Source organism: Natrix helvetica (assembly GCF_964273705.1).
Source record: "Natrix helvetica genome assembly, chromosome: 2".
In the NCBI taxonomy this organism is placed as follows: domain Eukaryota; kingdom Metazoa; phylum Chordata; class Lepidosauria; order Squamata; family Natricidae; genus Natrix; species Natrix helvetica.
This window is the reverse complement of record NC_138552.1, coordinates 210,752,713-210,772,190: the sequence shown is the minus strand read 5'-3', so window position 1 is coordinate 210,772,190 and position 19,478 is coordinate 210,752,713. Positions and strand designations below refer to the sequence as shown.

At 40.2% G+C, this 19,478-nt stretch overlaps 1 protein-coding gene across 1 annotated transcript in view; it reads right to left on the bottom strand.

Moving 5' to 3' along the window:
* Positions 1 to 19,478, bottom strand: part of TULP4 (TUB like protein 4) — a 100,273-nt gene that overhangs the window by 21,509 nt on the left and 59,286 nt on the right. The window contains exons 3-5 of the mRNA XM_081940214.1: positions 9,558 to 9,686; positions 8,192 to 8,353; positions 348 to 528 (exon numbers count right to left, since the gene is read on the bottom strand). Of these exons, the coding sequence (XP_081796340.1) occupies positions 348 to 528; positions 8,192 to 8,353; positions 9,558 to 9,686 (472 nt within the window). The remainder of the gene's footprint in view (positions 1 to 347; positions 529 to 8,191; positions 8,354 to 9,557; positions 9,687 to 19,478) is intronic.

Genomic DNA, 19,478 nt, shown 5'->3' with positions numbered 1-19,478 from the left:
TTTGAAATTTCCAGCATTGCCAGGATATTATAGTCCCAAGACATTAGGAGAGCACTAAGATGGGGAAGACTGATTTATAAGGTATCATTACATAGTCAAAAATGCATTACAATATACAACTAGGAGGTAAATGAGTCATACAGAATGTAATGGTAATTTAGCATCCCTGTGAACTTAAAATTAAACAATTCTTGCAGTATAAAATTCCTCCAAATGAATTTGGAGAACACTCCAGCAAGGATGTGAAAAGAAATATATAAATTTTGGAGCACACAATACATTGTTTTCCCATTACAGTGAGAAGCAGGACAAAAACATACAAACACTGAACTGAAAGAAAAAATGACCTTGTGGTGGGGAATAATCATCTGAATCTGTGTCACTCTCGCTACTGTCTTCCACCAAGAAACTTGGGTAATTCCAGGACATACTAAGGATGCCATCAGACTCATGAAGAAGAACATGTGCCAGCATTCGGCCATGGCAATCCATAACAATAACCTGACCATCAGCAGTACCAAATAAGACCTAGGAAAAAATATACCCTCATTAGTAAAATTATAAAATAACCAAAATTTAAAAAGCTGGAACAACGTTTGACCATCTTACAGCTCAAATAATCTTCAGATAGTAAAATGTTGAATAGTCCTCATTCATAATGAATACAAACTAGATGCTGCAAGAATAATCTCTATTGGCCTCAAATAAACTCATCACTTGAAAAATGCATATTCCTACTAAAGTCTATCCTTTCATAAACAATCTCTTGCATTGTCAAGAGATCATTTTTCTTCCACAAACATTTAATATTTTCCCTTCTGAAGTTTCTTTTTCCTCTTTGCTGTTTATTCTCTCCTTTAGAAGAGAATATTTGTAGATAAGGGTTGAACTGGAGATATTTCATTACCAAACTAGGCAACATTATCAATGCTAGTATAAGGTCCCCACAATTCTCCTTTCCTACAGAAGGTTTCATTCTCCCTATTTCTACAGTGTTTAGCATCCTGTTTTTCTTCCATTTTTCAATATTTGGCCATCCTATACCTTTTTCCCATCATGCCACATTTTGAATTGGAAAAGCCTTCCTGCATGGAATCTAAAATAATACAGTTGGATAAAGGCATACTCTGTGGTGTTTCTCTATTTAGTCCATCTCTTTATGTTGTACATAGTTCAACACTTCAGGCAAATGGAGACCTGATAACAAAATACTAAGTAACTGGACTAAGATGTCTGATATAGGATCAATGTAATAGATTATGGTTTTTAAGCACAATAGAAACTTGACCAATTAGCAACCAACAAAGCATCTCCCTGCAGGAAAATTTATGGGAAATAATCATGTGAAACTGGAATGGAATAGGAAAACTACAAGCTAAACAATCACAAATAAAGGAAAGTTCTCACCCACAATGTCAGTTCCTATATGGATAAAGCACAGCTTTTATTTTGCTTTTTAAAGCATTGCCTCAAACAATATGTCAGACCTGGAAGCCATCTTTTACCCTTTGGATTTCAGGTCTGCTATGTTTTCTACTGTGGGAAAATGGGAGGGGGGATTATACAGTGCGTGGGTGATATTTAGCCATAATAACATGCTTTCTCAGAAAGTCAAGGTCGTCTGGCCCTGCAGCTGTGATGAGATAACTGGGAGGTAACTCCTGACTTCGATGTTACCTGATTGGACCATGTGATGGACATGTGAGTGCTGGGCAGGGTCTTGAACTTTCACTTGGATGGGGAAAACCTGGAAATTTTCAGATTCAGGTTTTCCCAGATGTGCCAGTATGCCATATCTAATAAAATGGAACTTCGAGGAAACTCAAACCTCCGAGTCTTCTTTTGTTGTATGTCCCCATCAAGTTTCTTTTGTTTTCCAATGCATTGTAAAAGCTATCGTTTTGCATATTTTCACTGACTTTGGAACACTTATAACATACTGCACAAGAGAAGTCACATGTGAAAAAATACACAGTCTGACTTAAGTCACAGCATCATCCACTTTCACAGACATTTTCACAGGTTGTAATATGCCGGTAGACTTCATTTATACTGAATTTTGAAACCTGAATATATTCCAGGGGCTGCTCAAGGAAACTAAAGAGACAGGATTCTGACTTCTATAACACACTGTTCAATATGTCTTATAGAACAAGCAACATTCATTACTTATTGCTAAAAATGCTGAAGGATTCTTCAAAGATCAGTTATGTCATTAGCAATGCCCAGTGGTCGGCAAGCCGCGGCTCGCGAGCCACAAGCGGCTCTTTACACATTTTAATGCGGCTCTTCTGTGTGCCGGATTATTATCCTCCCTAATCATTGTGGATCGAAAAGAAAAAAGGGAAAGGGGCGCTTGTTTTGAAGCGCCCGCTCCCCTCCCTCCTCTCGGGCACTTCAAAACAAGCGCCCCTTTCCCTTTTTTCTTTTCGATCCACAATGATTAGGGAGGATCCTGAAGTCGGGCGGGGACGAGAAGCGAGGAGGCAGAAAAAGAAACGGAATCCAAGCCCGCTGCAGGAGACGATGTGTGTGTGTGTGTGTGTGTGTGTGTGTGTGTGTGTCAGCTTCCCAATCGCCGGCCTCGATTTCCCCGGCGCAAACCACACTGCGTGGTAAACAAGCAATTAGCCGAGGCGTCCCACCAGGGCCGAAAAGAGCCATTCTGCTGGATTTATCCTCGCAATAAACGCGCAAGCGGCCCCCAGACGGCAACCGGCACTCGCCTCTTGTCAGGGACCGTCGCGGTCCCACTCCGCTCGTCACGGGGAAGCTGCCGCAGGGCCCCGCACCGCATGGGCTGCTGCCACCCCTGTCATCAATCCCGCCCCGCGTCTGGGATGGCAGGAGATATAAAGGCGCTGCCAGGAGAAGGGGAAGCAGGTCGGGTGGGGAGCAGAGAGGCGAGAGGAGCGGGGCCTCCACCATGGACGCTTCCCACCTTTTGCTAGCGCTGGCCTTGCTTCTCTCGGGCAGCCTGAGGTCGGTCCAGAGTCTCGAGGAGGCGCTCGGCTCCCAAGAACTCTTGGCCGAAGAACCCAATGGCTACCCGGAGATGTTTTTAGACTGGATGGTAAGTTGCCCCCCCGAGGAAGCAGGGGACTGCTTCGGCCTTCCGACAGCTTCGGCTGTTTTAAGACTGGTGGACTTCAATTCTCAGAATTCTGGGAGTTGAAGTCCACCAGTCTTAAGAGCCAATTTTGCAGATCCCTGGGTTAATATGATTGATGCCCTTGGTGGACTTCAATTCTGGGAGTTCTGGGAGTTGAAGTCCACAAGTCTTCAAGCTGTCAGGTTTGAAGACCCCTTGGGGTTTTTTTCCTAAAGGGTTAGGGATGCAAGGATCTTGTAACTTGACAGCTTTAAGACTTGCGTGCTTCAAATGCCAGAGTTTATTGAAACTAAAAACAGTGTACCATCCTATGTATTTTCGGTTTTAAAAATGTGGCTCTCAAAATAAATTTCAATCGTGGTTTTGGCGAGATTTGGCTCAGTTGAAAAAAAAGGTTGCCCACCACTGGCAATGCCCAATTAATAGCACCAAAGAATTATTAGAGAGGCAACCTGGTATAGTGGTTAACTATCTATCAGGCTAGAAACTAGGGGACTATAAATTCTAGTCCCACCTTAGGCATGAAGTCAGGCATGAAGTCAGCTGAAGTCAGTCACTCTCTCTGAGCCCTAGGAAAGAGGGAATGGCAAACCACTTCTCACAAACTTTGCCAAGAAAGCACTTGCTAGTGCCTAAACTCAAATGCACCAAAAAAAGAATTATCAATCAACAGTTGTTGCTATTATTAGCTTATGTATTCTCTTATTGTTTTGACGGATTGTTTTATTGCAATGTTTTGAATAAGCAGTGTATTTCATATCTGGGAGATCCTAAAGACATAATGTAATGTTGTGCATTATTCTCTAGAAGTGATAATAATAGGTTTACTTCTAGGTAAACATGCAAAATGTTTTACTGTGTATCTATCCAACCTTGGTAAGGAAGAAGCAAATAAAGATATTAGCCTGAATCAATGTTGAGAGGTATAATTTTGGATCTACATCTATGCTCCCTTCTGAGTCATCCAATCCTACAATTGTCAGGGTCACTGACAATTCTATGTTATTCTGGCTTCTCTGGGTACTGTATAATTAGCATGCTTGCGGTATTGTAACTCCCTTTCTTTCAGCCTGATAGGTAGGTAGAGGTGTATTCAAACAAGACTTCTACTTTCTCAGTGACTTCTGCATTAAATAGGAGGTATGACTCATGAGAGGTTTTTAATCATTATTTTTAACTGTACTGTACTAAGTCAGTAATTCTCCAAATGTGAGATAGGAAGTACTGTACAGCTGCCAGGGGAGGTGGGGAAAATCCCATTCAGGACCACCAAAAGAAAGGCATAATCAAGAAAGTTCATAATCAAACTCTACTTAGGAAGTGGATTTCCATGAAAAACAGTGAAAAACAATAAACTACCTTTCTTTTGTGTTATTGTTTGGTTACAGATACAGGGTCAAAAGACTCTGTATCGTGGCTCTGGAGCCACGTGTGGCTCTGTTATCCCTCTGCTGTGGCTCCCTGTTCCTTCAGTCACATTGTTTGAAAGGATAAGGCCCAGGTGAAGGCAACCCTAGTTGAAAGTTATAAGGACAGTTCTTCAGCCCCAAGTCTCTACTCAATCAATAATCAGTGGGCCATTCTAGAATACATTGAGTATATGCAGCAACCCAAGAGAATATAGTTCTATACTGTGCAGTTACAGTATATTCCAGAAACCTCTGAAGTATGTGATAAATTCTTTGATAAATTAGTTGGTATATCTAACCCACTGGTTTAGTGTGAAAAGATTTCTGAGAGAAATTTGAAAACTACTGAATTATCAAGCGCACTAGCCATTTTGGTATCTTAAGCCATGAAATTTTGGAATTGCTGTTCTTTTTTTAAAAAAAAAACTAAGTTTGTTCTTGCTCAGCTTAGAGAATTCCTGTAATCAGAAAAAGATTCATAAACTTTATCTGATTCCAATCCAAGTGCATCCATCAACATCCCATTTATCCCTGTCTCAAAATCCATTGCTTGGGTTTGGCTATAAGCCCACCTTCTTAGTTTAAGAGAAAAAAAGGTTTTCTTCACATTTTGCACTTCATATGAACAGCGATTTCATATGGGTTGCTACTGATCCAAACAAATGTTGATGGCCAATCATCAGGTCTGTTAAATAAGAAGCATTCTTCTGGATTCACCCTCCAGTGCTATGCATATTCATTAAGGTGGAAATCCTGCTCCAAGCAAATTCTTCCTGAGTAAATGTGTACAGCTATAACTTAGTGTACGTTTGTGCCATTCCACTCATCTTCAAAAGTTAGATGAAGGAAGGGGACTTGCTTGAAAAAAACTGGGACTAAATATATAAAAATGTCCCCCAACCTGGCACCCTTCCAACAGTACAGCAAATTGTACTGAAGTACATTTGGAGGACACCAGGTTGGGATAAGTTGGAATTTAGGGAGGTTTTCACATTGTGATAACATCCTTATATTTGTGGCTGATGAAATGGCAGTTTAATATAAACAGTTAAAAGAAGGAAAAAGAATCCAGAGACTAGCTTTACTTCTTTTTCATTTCATTAATCATATCGTGCAAACTCATAAACATCAAGCATGGAAGGAATGAGTGTTCTCTGTTTCTATAATTCATAGCGATTTAGCACTAAAATGTTTCAACGTTCTAAATATAGAAAGAAATCCATTTACTGTAGCCAATGCAGAATGTGAAACAGTGGAATAATACATGCAGAAAAAAGCATCAGCAAACAGAAATCATTATCTTGAAATAACAAAAAATGACGCAAATAACAACACAAACACTTTCTACAATAATTCAAAACATTATGTGTTGGCAACTTGGCATATCTTATTTATACAAACAAGAAGTCTTTTTTGTTAAACCTGAACTTTCTAGACAACCAATATGACCAATAATGGAGGTACTCTTTACTAGAGCAATTTAACTCTTGCTGCTGCTCTACATATATTAAATATACTGTAATTTATCACAAATGTTTTTTTTCTATTCTGTGTTTATTTGCTATTCTGTGTCATAACAATTAAAACACTGTAATTTATATTGGAAGAAATACCATGGTGGCGTAGTGGTTAGAGTGCAGTACTGCAGGCTACTTCTGCTGATCACCGGTAGCCAGCAGTTTGGCAGATCAAATCTCACCAGGTTCAAGGTTGACTCAGCCTTCCATCCTTCCGAGGTGGTTAAAATGAGGACCCAGATTGTTGGGGGCAATATGCTGACTCTGTAAACTGCTTAGAGAGGGCTGTAAAGCACTGGGAAGCGGTATATAAGTATAAGTGCTATTGCTATTGCTACTACATTTGAAATTGCAGCTTATAAACCCACTTTGAACATAGGAAGAAGAAAACCAGCATTTCTTTCTACTAATCACTTAGAAAAAAGGGCCCAAGGTCTCTTAAGCTGGACAGCCAGCTGATATTACTGGTCATGATATTTTAAAGATTCTGGTAAGGAGAAACTTATAGTAAAGATAGATGAGGAAAATTAGAGAGTAACCTCTCCATTCCTTTGCACAACAGCAGAATTAAATGATTTAAACTTGTGTGTATATTTTACATATATAAATTAGACACAGTAGATTTTGCATCTCAATAACACATATTTTAAGAAATTGAGACAACCAGCTTTCACAGTTAGCTCATTCATTAAAGCTCTGAAAAGTCACCATACTCTGCTCCTGCATTTTGAATCTTCCCAAATTCTGTTGTGCTCAAAATAATACTTTCTCTATCTTCAGCTGCACCTTCATCTGTGATCAAGCTGAAACATCTGTTGCACAGAGGCTATTTTAAAGTATCTGGTTTTGTGTCAATATTTCAATAGCAATTTTCTCCTACATTTATACAGGCTGCAGTGGATTTTTAAGAGATAATATTGTACTAATGTAACAGGGGCCAGAGAAGTAAGGATGCATTTCACTGATTAAATCTGATACTAATATCAAAGGAAGCTAGCAAATTTGTGTTCTGAGCTTAACATTCTCAATTCATTGGGAGCTAGATAGAATTGTAGCTGGACACAACTTAGTCACCAAGAATTTTCTGATCTTGTATCTAGCAAGATAGAAATTGGTTCAGCCAAAGCAAAGGGAATGTTTCCCCCCCACCCTCTGTCTCAGCATCAAAATGAAAAGCCAAGATACCTAGATACCTGTTAAGAGTGATATAAATATACAATTTGGTGTCATTTGCAGTCATAATGAAATTGTTGCCTATACAGTCGCTATTATAGGTAGTCCTTGACTTATGACTACAACTGAGTCCAAAGTTTTTGTTGATAAGTGAAACAAGTGAGTTTTGCCCCACGTTACCATTCTTGCCACAATTGTTAAGTGAATCATTGCAGTGCTTAAGTGAGTTACATGGTTGTTAAGTCAATCTGGTTTCCCCATTGACTTTGCTGGTCAGATCACAAAAGGGGATCACATGACCACGGGACACTGTAACCATCATACATATGAACCAGTTGCCAAGCATTTGGATTTTGATCATGTGACTATGGAGATGCTGCAATGGTCGTGTGAAGACCAATCATAAACTCACTATTTATTGTAAGTTGATGACATACTTGTGTTGTGATGTCTGATCCAAGTATGTTGGTCATAGCATTTGCATGATAATGTCATTACATCCTTATATTTGTTACTCCTGCCTTTGTTTCTATGGATTCCCATGGCTAGTACTGAATTTATACTTCTTTAAATTATCTACTGTGGCTAGTACACTTCGGATTGATTTATTTTCAAAGCTTTTAAAATAGCACCTGAGTCCACCAATATGTTTGCCAGTTCACCTACAACTATGACATAATCTGCTGAGCTCAAAGGGGTCAAAGCACACAGTTCGCCATACTGAAGAAGACAGTATTGCCATGGCTTGACTAAATATGTCTACAACTCTCAAGCAACTTCAAACATTCTAAACAGATCAAGATGATGCATACAGGGAGGTTTATAAGCACACCATTGGTATTATCATGAAATACTTTTTTATTGCATTATATACCTGAGGAACCCAAATAGATCTAACATCTTCCTGTTTGATGTATAGTAAAAACCAATAGTTAACAACAAAAGACAAATTGCAATTCTTGGTTTTGGGGGGAAATTACCTGTTGATCATCAGGTGTCCATATGCCACAGGTGATCTGGCTCTCCAGGTTAATCTCTGAAGACCAATGTCTTTGTCCACTGACGGATCCAACCAGCACAAATCCATCTCTGTATGATATAAGTGCTTGTGTTCCATCATGGCTCCATGTAAAATCGCTCACCTTAACATATAAGGTTAGGCATTATTTTGATTATGTATACCAGCCTTTTTTTAAAAGCCCACAACATAGAAAAATAATACAGAGTCAATCAATTAGCATCCATATTTTCTGAGATCTCTGGTTCACAAGATCATCAAATTTCTCTTATAAAAAGGCCCACAAGTAAGCATCTTCAATGCCCATAGTTTTGATAATGCCATCATATTATATATATTTATAATTCAACCCCCGTTTTGGCCAGCAGAGTGCTGCAGGAGGCCGTCCAGGCCAAAACCGAGATGCGTTTTGGCTGCCAGAGGCACCAGGGGCAGGTCCTTTGCTATTTCCAGGCCGACCCCGTGGGCCAGATTTAAGCACCCCGCAGGCTGTATCTGGCCCGTGGGCCTTGAGTTTGACATCCCTGTTCTAGTCCACCCCCCTGTTCAGGCAGGAATTTATTTTTATTTTCTATTATTATTATTCTGATTGTTTTGTTGCCCTGCTTTATTGTTACTATTTATATACCAGTCATTATTGGATTATAAAATTGTAGCATGCATGTGTTAAGGTGTATTATATATTATGTGTAAGCCATTGAGAGTCTTGATTGTGGCAGCATAGAAATAAATTTAATAACTAAATGAGTTTTGATATTGATAATTGGTGTCCTATACTAGAATCTATAACCTAAATACCATAATGAGAAATAAAATGTATGAACTCACCCTATGTTCCTGGCCAAGAAATCACTACTGGTAACATTTGCTAGGATTAGCATCACAGTTGCATGCAATGTTATTGTTACTTGGAATGGTAATTACTTAAAACTCAAGTAACAAAAGATTCATTGGTATTAATGATTGATCAATTATTGTTTACAGAAAAGTTATCAATGACCTGTAGGTAGATCTATATAGACAGAGTGGAAACAGCGTAAGTGTCCAAAGCTATATCCAGTACACTCAGCCTCTTGCACCATTTGTCCTTGTGGTAATTCACCCATAAGCATTTGTTTCAAATCGTATTCCAGAAATAGCATACTGTCCTTTTGCTACTTGCCTCAGGGTAAGCTATAGAAAATATGCTAATTTTGCAGGCTTTTCAGTTAAAACATTTCTCTTAACAATTCCGTTTTCCTACTTTCCTCAGGCAGTTTTTCCCCTTCTTTATTTTCTTTTCAAAGTCAAGACAATTCCCAAGACCAAACCAAGTGGTGTTTACTAACCTGTGCTCCACGATCGTTCACAAGCTCCACAGACCATCTGCCTTCATACTGAATCCAAACAAATATTCCACCATCAGCATCACAAGTTGCCAGCTTCTGGAAGGGTTCGTTCCATCTCACGAGAACCACCTAATATTTCAGAAAACACATTTTCCCCCCTCAATTTTTATTCTGGATGCCAACAGACAGTTTATTAGAACTTCAATTGTTATGAAGAGAATAAATAAATATTAGGTTTTAAATTAGGATTGCAAAAATCATAAATGTTCACCATAAACATTCTGCAAGTGAAAAAGCAACTAAGAACATTCATTAATACAAGTGGAATATAGTTCAACTCTCTCCAACACTTTAAAATGTAAACTAAAGAACTTTTTAAAAATATGTATCACTTTTTCATCTCAATTACTTTTTCAGAGCTTTAATCAACTTAAAAACTCCTTATCCAAGTCAATTTCTTGGCTCGTCATTCGTATTTCGAATTTAGTTGTTTTCTGTTTCAGAGTCCATTTTTAAGTACTTCTGCAAATTCTTTATGTTCTGGTATTTCTGATTCAGGCAAAATTTGTTTTATCTCTTTACTTTGTAAATCTTCATGATGTTCTCTTTCACATCACTAATTTCTGCTTTAATGTCTTTGGGACATAATCTATTCATGGAAGCATGCATTATTGCTAAGATTAAAGCTACTATTTTTTGTCCCTATTCTTCAAAAATTCCTGAAGTATTTTAAATGTCAAAGTGTTTTCTGTCATTTCGCAAGGCAAGAGACAGGCTTCCCCCCCCACCCACCCCCACTTTTTTCTCCTTTCCCTTTCATCCTGGAATCATTAGTCCCCTCTAGTGTTATATTTCTTAAATCAATAAAGTCTCAAATTTCTGTTTGGATTTAGGATAGACTACACAAATGGCTTCCCATGAAAATGTTATTTATATAATTATTTCTAATATCTTAGTCAAAAATCCAGATATTCCATTTGTAATGGAATGAGTGGACAACTTTAGGAAAAGCAGGGAAGAGATGCTGCTTATGAAACCAATCAGAGAAGAGAATCAAGATCTCTTAGTTCCGTGATGGCGAACCTATGGCACGCGTGCCACAGGTGGCACGCGGAGCCATTTGTCAGGGCACGCAAGGCGTGGCCCTATCAGCTCCAGCATGCATGAGCGCGCAGGCCAGCTGACTTTGGCCTTCTTTTGAGGCCATTTTCCACCCTCTGGAGGCTTCCCTGAAGCCTCCGTAGTGTGAAAAACTAGCCTTATGGGCAAACCGGAAATTCAGGAACAGACTTCCGGTTTGCTCGTTGTTCTTTGCCCTCCGGAGGCCAAAAAAAGGCCTTACGGCCAAACCGGAAGTGACTTCTGGTTTGTCGTAGGGCCATTTCCTGCCCTCTGGAGCCTTTAGGAGCCTTCAGACTTCCCTGAAGGCTCTGGAGGGCAAAAAACGGCCCTATGAGCAAACCGGAAGTCTGTTTCTGAACTTCCGGTTTGCCCGTAGGGTGGTTTTTCGCACTCTGGAACATAAGGGAAGCTCCTGAAGCCTCCAGAGGGCGAGGGAGGAGCGAGAAGGCTGTTTTTGCCCTCTCCAGGCTCCTGAAAGCCTCTGGAGCGTGGGGAGGGTGAAAAAAGAATGCCAAAAGGAAGAGGGAGTGCTCATCACGTGTGCATGTACATAGAGGAGGGAAATATGAGCATGTGTGGCATGCCTGCGCATGACCCACCCTGCGCTCCCCCTGCTTTTGGCATGTAAGCCAAAAAAGGTTCACCAACACTGCCCTAGTGGCTTAATGGTAGAGAAGGAAACATAGGAAGAATCTGCCCTAATCAAAAACTTTAAAAAGTGTTAATAGAAAGTTTGTACTTTCCAACTTTTAAGGTTCTGTTAATGTACCCATTACCATAATTAGAATTATTTCGTGTAGTTGTGTTTCCCATCTGGCCTAACCGGGACAGCTGACAATTACTCCAAGTTTGTCTGGTCCTTTTATTTGTTTACAGATATTTTCTCACTTAACTACCATAATTGGGACTGGAATGTCAGTTAAGCTTCTTTGCTCAATGACAGCAATCCCAGCACTCCTGTTTGCAGTCATTTAGGAATCTATTCTGGATAGACCAGAACAAGAAAACATATCCACAGGAGGGCTGAAACTATTATATTGAGATTGGATTTAATAATAGAATCTTGCAAGTCTGACTGAGATAACTGTGTAATAGTGGTTTTGCTCCTACTTCAACAGGGGTGTCTAGAGCAGTGGTTCTCAACCTGTGGGTCGGAACCCCTTTGGGGGTCGAACGACCCTTTCACAGGGGTCACCTAAGACCAACGGAAAACACATATGGAATAATGTAAAATAATTTTATGGTTGGGGGTCACCACAACATGAGGAACTGTATTAAAGGGTCGCGGCATTAGGAAGGTTGAGACCCACTGGTCTAGAGTAACAGCTTAATTTAAGAGCCATGGTGGCACAGTAGTTAGAATGCAGTACTGCAGGTAATTCTCTTGACCTGCTGGCTGTCAGCAGTTTGATCTTCACCAGCTCAAAGTTGACTCAGCCTTCCATCCTTCCAAGGTTGGTAAAATGAGGACCCAGATTGTTGGGGATAATATGCTGACTGTGTAAAATGTTTAGAGAGGGCTGTAAAGTGGTATAAAAATTTAAGACGGCGGTTGTGATATCCACGGCATTTCATTAAGAGATGACCAGTCCTCTCCCGGTCATCCACTGGTTCAGGGAGTGTTATCTTTAATATGCAGATGATATTCAATTACACATCTCCTTCCCAGGCCAGATGGGAGAACTGGGAAAAACCATGAACAGGTATCTGGAAGATGTGGGTGGGAAAGTGTGTGCAGAAATGCAGAATTTACCTCCTTTGACAAACATGCATTCCTCACAACAAAGTACTAACATCTTATTAAGAAAGTATCCTGTCAGTTTTTGGAAATGTTACTAATATAAAGAGAAGTCACCTGGCAAGCATCTCGCCTGCTTTCATCTCTCACAGTCTTCACCTGAAGAGCATTAGACGACATGCTTCAATGTAGCAACATATTCAGCACCCCCCTCACTTCCCCCCCCCCCATTTTATTGTATCTGGAAGCTCATCAAGCGATTCCTGCTGTATCATTAGCTGGATTTCACAATTTTGTCAGGAACTAAAAGTTATGCAGATTTACATCTATCTTTGTTTTCAAGAGAAACCAGAAATGCCTTATAGTTATGAAGTGGTCTGCAAGTGGGTTGCAAATGCAGACTGAACAAAACCATTTTAGGTAAAGGTTCCCCTTGCACATATGTGCTAGTCGTTCCCGACTCTAGAGGGCGGTGCTCATCTCTGTTTCAAAGCTGGAGAACCAGCGCTGTCCGAAGACATCTCCGTGGTCATATGGCCAGTATGACTCAACACAGAAGGCGCACGGAACGCTGTTACCTTCCCACCAAAGGTGGTTCCTAATTTTCTACTTGCATTTTTATGTTCTTTCAAACTGCTAGGTTGGCAGAAGCTGGGACAAATAATGGGAGCTCACTCCGTTATAGGGCTGTAGGGATTCGAACTACCAAACTGCTGACCTTTCTGATCGCCAAGCTCAGCATCTTAGCCATTGAGCCACCGTGTCCCTAAAACCATTCCAGTTGTATATAATAAGTTCAATTGCTTTATGTAACATATTTTTCCCTGTTACTCAATCTCTTCCAATTGGATGAAATGCTCGATCAAACCTGACAGCATCTATCCATGACATCTACAACAGTATCATGCGAAACCTCGTGTAGCAAGAGGAGAATCCAGCACATAGGTTGGGATTTTCTTTAGTGCTGAGCCAGTTCCAAAATATGCTTCTAATTGAAAACCAAGAGCTGCCATTTCATCACTGCCAAGGGTCTATTTCAAGAGTTTATGATCTAAGAATGAATGAAATAAATGAAGATTCTGTTTCAAGCCCTAATTTTCTCCAAAAGAGACAGGCAACACAATTTCAGTTAAGAGAGCTGCTAGATTTGGCCGAGGCTGCATATAAATGGGTAGTTGATGCTCAAGAAGGTACTAGAATTCCTGTGGGGAATTTGGTGTGGTTTTCCACGAAGCTTACAATCTACTTCCATCCATCCAGATGGGCTTTGATGCACAATTTCTATGTGCTTCTATGAAAGAACAACTGATGTTACACCATCTATCCACGTATGGGTGCGGGGCCCTTGTATCGATCAACTCCCACCTTATCCCCAATTCTGGTGGATTGGGAAGAGCAATATAAAATGGAGTATATCCTAGGCCAGTGATGGCTAACCTTTTCGTCACTGTGTGCTGACAGCGCGCGCGCACCCATAATGCAATGTATGCACCCCCTCTGTATGCCCCCCTCCCTTTCATGTACACGCGACCCGCCCCGTGCAGCAGAGACCTGAAAATCAGCTGGCCGGCAGGAGGCGCACACACATATGCGGCAAAGCTAAGCTGAGGTTACGGCTCAGGTGCCCGCAGAGAGGGCTCTGCGGGCCATAGGTTCGCCATCGCGGTCCTAGGTTCTAGATGTAGGAGGTTAGACAGAGATTGTGGGAAACAGTAGCAGATGTGCATATACCCAAAGTGCTTTGCCAGTTGCATTTGAAATTTCTGTGGAAGCTTTGTGCCCCTGAACTGCTACCTCCCACACGAGACTTTCAGCAACAGGAAGAAGGTTCCTTGCCCCCCTGCCCTACAACTTGCTGCTTTAGACTTAAGTAAGTCTGGGGAGTGTTGGCCACCCTCCAACTTTGATGGTGTCTTTCATTTCAAACTTGTCTTTGTGGAGATACCTTTGCAGGGGAGTAGGGGACATCACACCTTTGTGCTTTTGGTGGTGGGAAGCAAGGCTGAAGGAAAGATGATCTTGAGAATAATTTGATCTTATTGAGAGCTGCCCAGAGTTGTCTGAAAGATGGGCGGCTACATAAATATTTTAAATAAATAAAAACATGCAGGGCAGGGCAAAATGTTACCATACTGGAGGGATTTTGATCATTTAGAGCAGTGTTTCTCAAACTTGGCGACTTTAAGTCCTGTGGACTTCAACTCCCAGAATTCCCCAGCCAGCTATGCTGGCTGGAGGATTCTGGGAGTTGAAGTCCACAGGACTTAAAGTCGCCAAGTTTGAGAAACACTGATTTAGAGAGTAGATTCTAGTTGGGGGAGGGGGTGTTTAGAATCAGATAAAGAGAACAATTCTGCCTTAGTTACACTAGATATACAGTAAATGGGAGCTGGACAACTGCTTTGACAGGCTTCCAAAATTCTGTTACATGACCCTCCTAGCATTAAAGTTCTTTCCAAGTGATTGTTGTTCCTCAGTTTGCCACTCTTGGGCTTGATAGCATCACTCTCACTCACAAATCCATTTACCTGAATTTGCCTGCATCCAGTCTCCTGGCCACTGTCACCAATCAGTAAGACATCTAATCTATAGGTAGCAAAGCTAACAGCACTGAGGTCCCTATTGACTTCCTCAATACCCACAGGCTCAAACCAATCTCAGATAATTCCTCAAGATGAAGGCTCTGTCATCTCAACTTGATTTGCCAGGCTGGCATTCAATCACAAGCAAATGTATGCTATTTTACCCAGTAGAGTGTTTGGTTAATTCATTATTATGATACAGTAGAAAATTACCCTGCCAAGTCACTTTAAACAATGCTGCTGAGTAGTACTTCCCTTTTCTTCAAGACTTCCTGTTGCCTTTCGGAACAATTTCAACCAGTGCAACTTGCTAAAGATTCCCAGTTTCTAAAGGAAACAATTCCCTGGAGTTGAGCTTAGCACTTGGTAGCTTAATATAGACATCCATCTTGATTTCTTGGACATATATGTACCTCTTTCAACAGTTTAGAAGTGCTGCTGCTTTTTCCCAGGATTGTTCTTAGTTTCTAGCCTAGTCTACATCCCTGGGATTTCTTGGTGGTCTCCAATCTAAAGGCAAATCATATATGAACATTTTTTTCCAAGCCAAGGTAAGGTGCAAGTTATCTGCTGTGAGTGTTGACTCACACATTTTACAGATTAAATATAAAATAGTGATAAAGAAGAATTTATCTTTCTAGGCTTAATCACTCAAAGGGATGGAAATTGTAGTTATGAAAGTAAAAGCAGTCTACTACTTGGAAGAAAGGCTATGACACATCACATTGGCCACAAAGGTACACCTGTCAGGGCTTGTAACTTCTACATGTGGTTTTTACATGTGGTGCAATTCAGCCTGTTCTATCCAGTTCGGGCGAACTGGTAGCGGTGACGGCTGGAGGCTCCACCCACCCACCTGGAGGTCATCACATCCCGTTTTTGATGCTCTGAACATGCGCGGAAGGTCCTACGAGCACTCACATTTGTGAACCGCTAGCAAAGGTAAGTTGATTTCACCCCTGTTTGTAACCCACTTATGACACATGGATTTAAGTAGAGACTTGGTATTTCTATTTCTCACTAGTTTTTTGTCAGCAATTGAATTGCTATTACTTAGCAATATCTTGGGAAGCACATGTATATCTTCACCTGTTCACATGTTTTTCATTCTCTTTTTGTGAACTCCCGGGAATGTTTCAAGGTTACCTTGACTGAGGAAAAAAAATCAGTGCTAAAACAGAACCAAATATAGCCTAGAAACCCCATCAGTGGAATAGGCAATTGTACTGTGTTCTAACACAGAGTAGCAAGTTCAGCTAAAGAAATAAAAAATAATACAGTATTTCAGGAGTCCAAAAACAAAAGAGTTCATGGCTTCTAGTCATTACATTTGGGGGGAGGGGGAATGTATTACTCTCGCTCTTACACAATTGTACCTTAACCCGTCAAATATTCCTTAACAAATAACTCATGGCACATCATAACGCATGGTTGAGCATAATGGGAATATTGCATGTGATCCTTCTTGCACATTTTGTTTTTACAGTCAAATGTTAAATTAATTATTTGTTGAGAAATACTCTTTTTGTCCTTATAAAAGTTGCATGGGCTTTAAAATGTGTTTTAAGATTTTCTCCGCTTTATTGCTAGGATGTGGAAGGAGCAGGTGAAAACTATAAAAATGATCATTGAATCAACACAATGAAAACCCTCTCTAAAGATTTCCATATCCATTAAATATAAATCAGGAGCTGTTCAGTTTGGCCGCCAATGTGGCATTATAGATAGAAAGATGAATAAAGGTTAACCAACATTTAAACTGGTCCTTAGTTATAAAGATCATCGATAAAACCAACTATGATTGTTATTAAGGCAACGTGGAAGAATCCAAGCAGGTAACCCCAAGCCTCTTCTAGGAAAGGCTAAAAACATAAAATATTAAATAAAATAATAATCAAGTTATAATTTTATATAGTACATCCCGGGTTCATTTATGACAGTGTCTGGAATACTATTTCAAGCTACATCAAAAACACAAATCTCTTTCCTATACCAATATTCTTTCATTCTGCTAAGCCTTTCATTGTCTGTAAGTTAGTATTTCATAGCTAAATGTAAAGGTTCCCCTCGCACCAATGTACTAGTCATTCCCGATTCTAGGGGGCGGTGCTCATCTCCGTTTCAAAGCTGAAGAGCCAGCGCTGTCTGATGACAATTCCATGGTCATGTGGCCGGCATGACTAAATGCCAAAGGCACACGGAACGCTGTTACTTTTCCAGCAAGGGTGGTTCCTATTTTTCTATTTACATTTTTACATGCTTTCGAACTGCTAGGTTGGCAGAAACTGGAACAAGTAACGGGAGCTCACTCGGTTTTGCGACGCTAGGGATTCAAACCGCTGAACTGCCGACCTTTCTGATCCGACAAGCTCAATCTCTTAGCCACTGAGCCACCATTTCCCTTTTAGTATTTCATAAAGACTTTTAAAAAGCAATAGATAAATCATGACAAAATTATGTTGTTTCTTTTTTTAAAAAATCAGAATAGTTTTTATTGTGTGATATATCTTTAAACAATGAGACCAATCTAATCCCTGCTACAGCTATCCATCCCTAGCCTGTCTTTTTCACCAATATGAATGCCTCTTTTTATATCTAAAAGAATCACAGAAAACATTGTGTCCCAGCCTTAACTGAAGAGAGCAGAATTGAAACCTGGAATCATTAGTATGGTCAGCTTATATGTTTACCCATCAGCTAGGGAATGGAGTAGATAATTGTCCTCAGAAGTAGAAGCTGTTACTAGAGCACCAATCATTAACCTGTAGAACATACTTAAGATAAAATGATCGGCTGGAAATCACAGCTTTTGATTGATGTTTGAAGGGGGGGGGGGAGATCAAACCAGGCCAAGTAGATTTTTTTTTACTACAATAACGATCTTCCAGTGAGAAGAAAGCCTAATGAATTTATTTGCTCTTTCAAATGTCAGCGCAGTCAAATACAGTTTTTATTACACAAAATGCATGTCATCATTATCAAAGCAATACCTTAACTGCATTTCCACATAAGGCAAGCCATTTTTCTCAACACTGTTACTGGCCAGTGTAAAAATATACTCAACTTTCCATCATAAGAAAAGGAGAAACTATACTTTTAGTATTTGTAAGTGGCTGCTAAATTCTTTACAAAGCTGACTCGAGAGTTAACTCTTCAGGATAGGCATGCAATGTTACATCGCATTGATTTCCCCACATATGCCTGACTTGTTTCAGAAAAAGGAGACAGGCCTTTTAGACCTTTTTGTGTTAGCATACAGATCAGTGAACTCATCATCTGCTTCCTATCAAGCCTTTATTTGTCTTTCTTTTTGTTGTGTTGATGCCTTGTAGTAGCTTTGAGGATAGTCTCTGCAAACTCAAATGATGAGGCTATTTTATAAAAAGCAACCACTTCCACAAGGGGGGGTGGGGGGAGAAGCACTGTTTACATAACAGTGCTATGTGTGTATGTGTGTGATGGAAATAATAAAACAGCTAATAATAGCTATGAGCAAGAAAATCAGCAGATACGAAGCTTGAATTCCACATGATAGGGACAATTTCAGGCAAATCAGAAGCATTTCTACTAATTGGGAGAATATATGAGGATACAGTGAAGAATATCTACTGAATGTCAGATTTCCAAGTGATGAAACCCATTTAAAACAGAAATGTGCAAAGTCCATCTTTGAAAACAAATTTATTTTATTTAGGTAGACATCAAATTGGCAAAAAGTCTGTTGTAATTCCGGATCTGACACAAACCGGAATTATGCCACATAATATGATAAGTTAGAAACATCCCTCAAAAGTCACATTCTCCAATAAACACTCAATCCACATTGCCTGGTGTCTTCAAACTCCACCTTCCATTCTCAGCAGGAGCAGCCTCTGTTCCCACGGGAAAGAAGGACACCTAGCCAAAACAATCTTCACTATCTATTTGCTCTTTCCCCCCCACTTTAAGAATGTGGTGAGACTGAAAATCCCCTTACACGGTAGAGAGAAAGAAGAAGGAATAAATGAGTATAATAGAGAGCTACACATACGTCAAATTCGGTCTCGACACTAGTACACCACAATGGCTTACTGAATCTCAAAGAAACAAAACTGGTCTACAAGAAAAACCAAATGAAGAATGGAAAAGAGTCATGGCAAGGCAAAGCATTACATGGCCAGTACGTTAAAAAATAAATACGCTAGCAGGCAAATAAAATAACAACATCTGGGAATGGCTAAGAGGAGGAGAGTTGAAGAACAACACAGAGAGGGCTAACCATGGATACACAAGATTGTGCCGCAGTGGCGCAGTGGTTAGAGTGCAGTACTGCAGACTACTTCTGCTGATCACAGGCTGCCAGCAGTTTGGCGGATCGAATCTCATCAGGCTCAAGGTTGATTCAGCCTTCCATCCTTCTGAGGTGGGTAAATGAAGACCCAGATTGTAGGGGGCAATATTTCTGACTCTGTAAACTGCTTTAGAGAGGGCTGTAAAGCA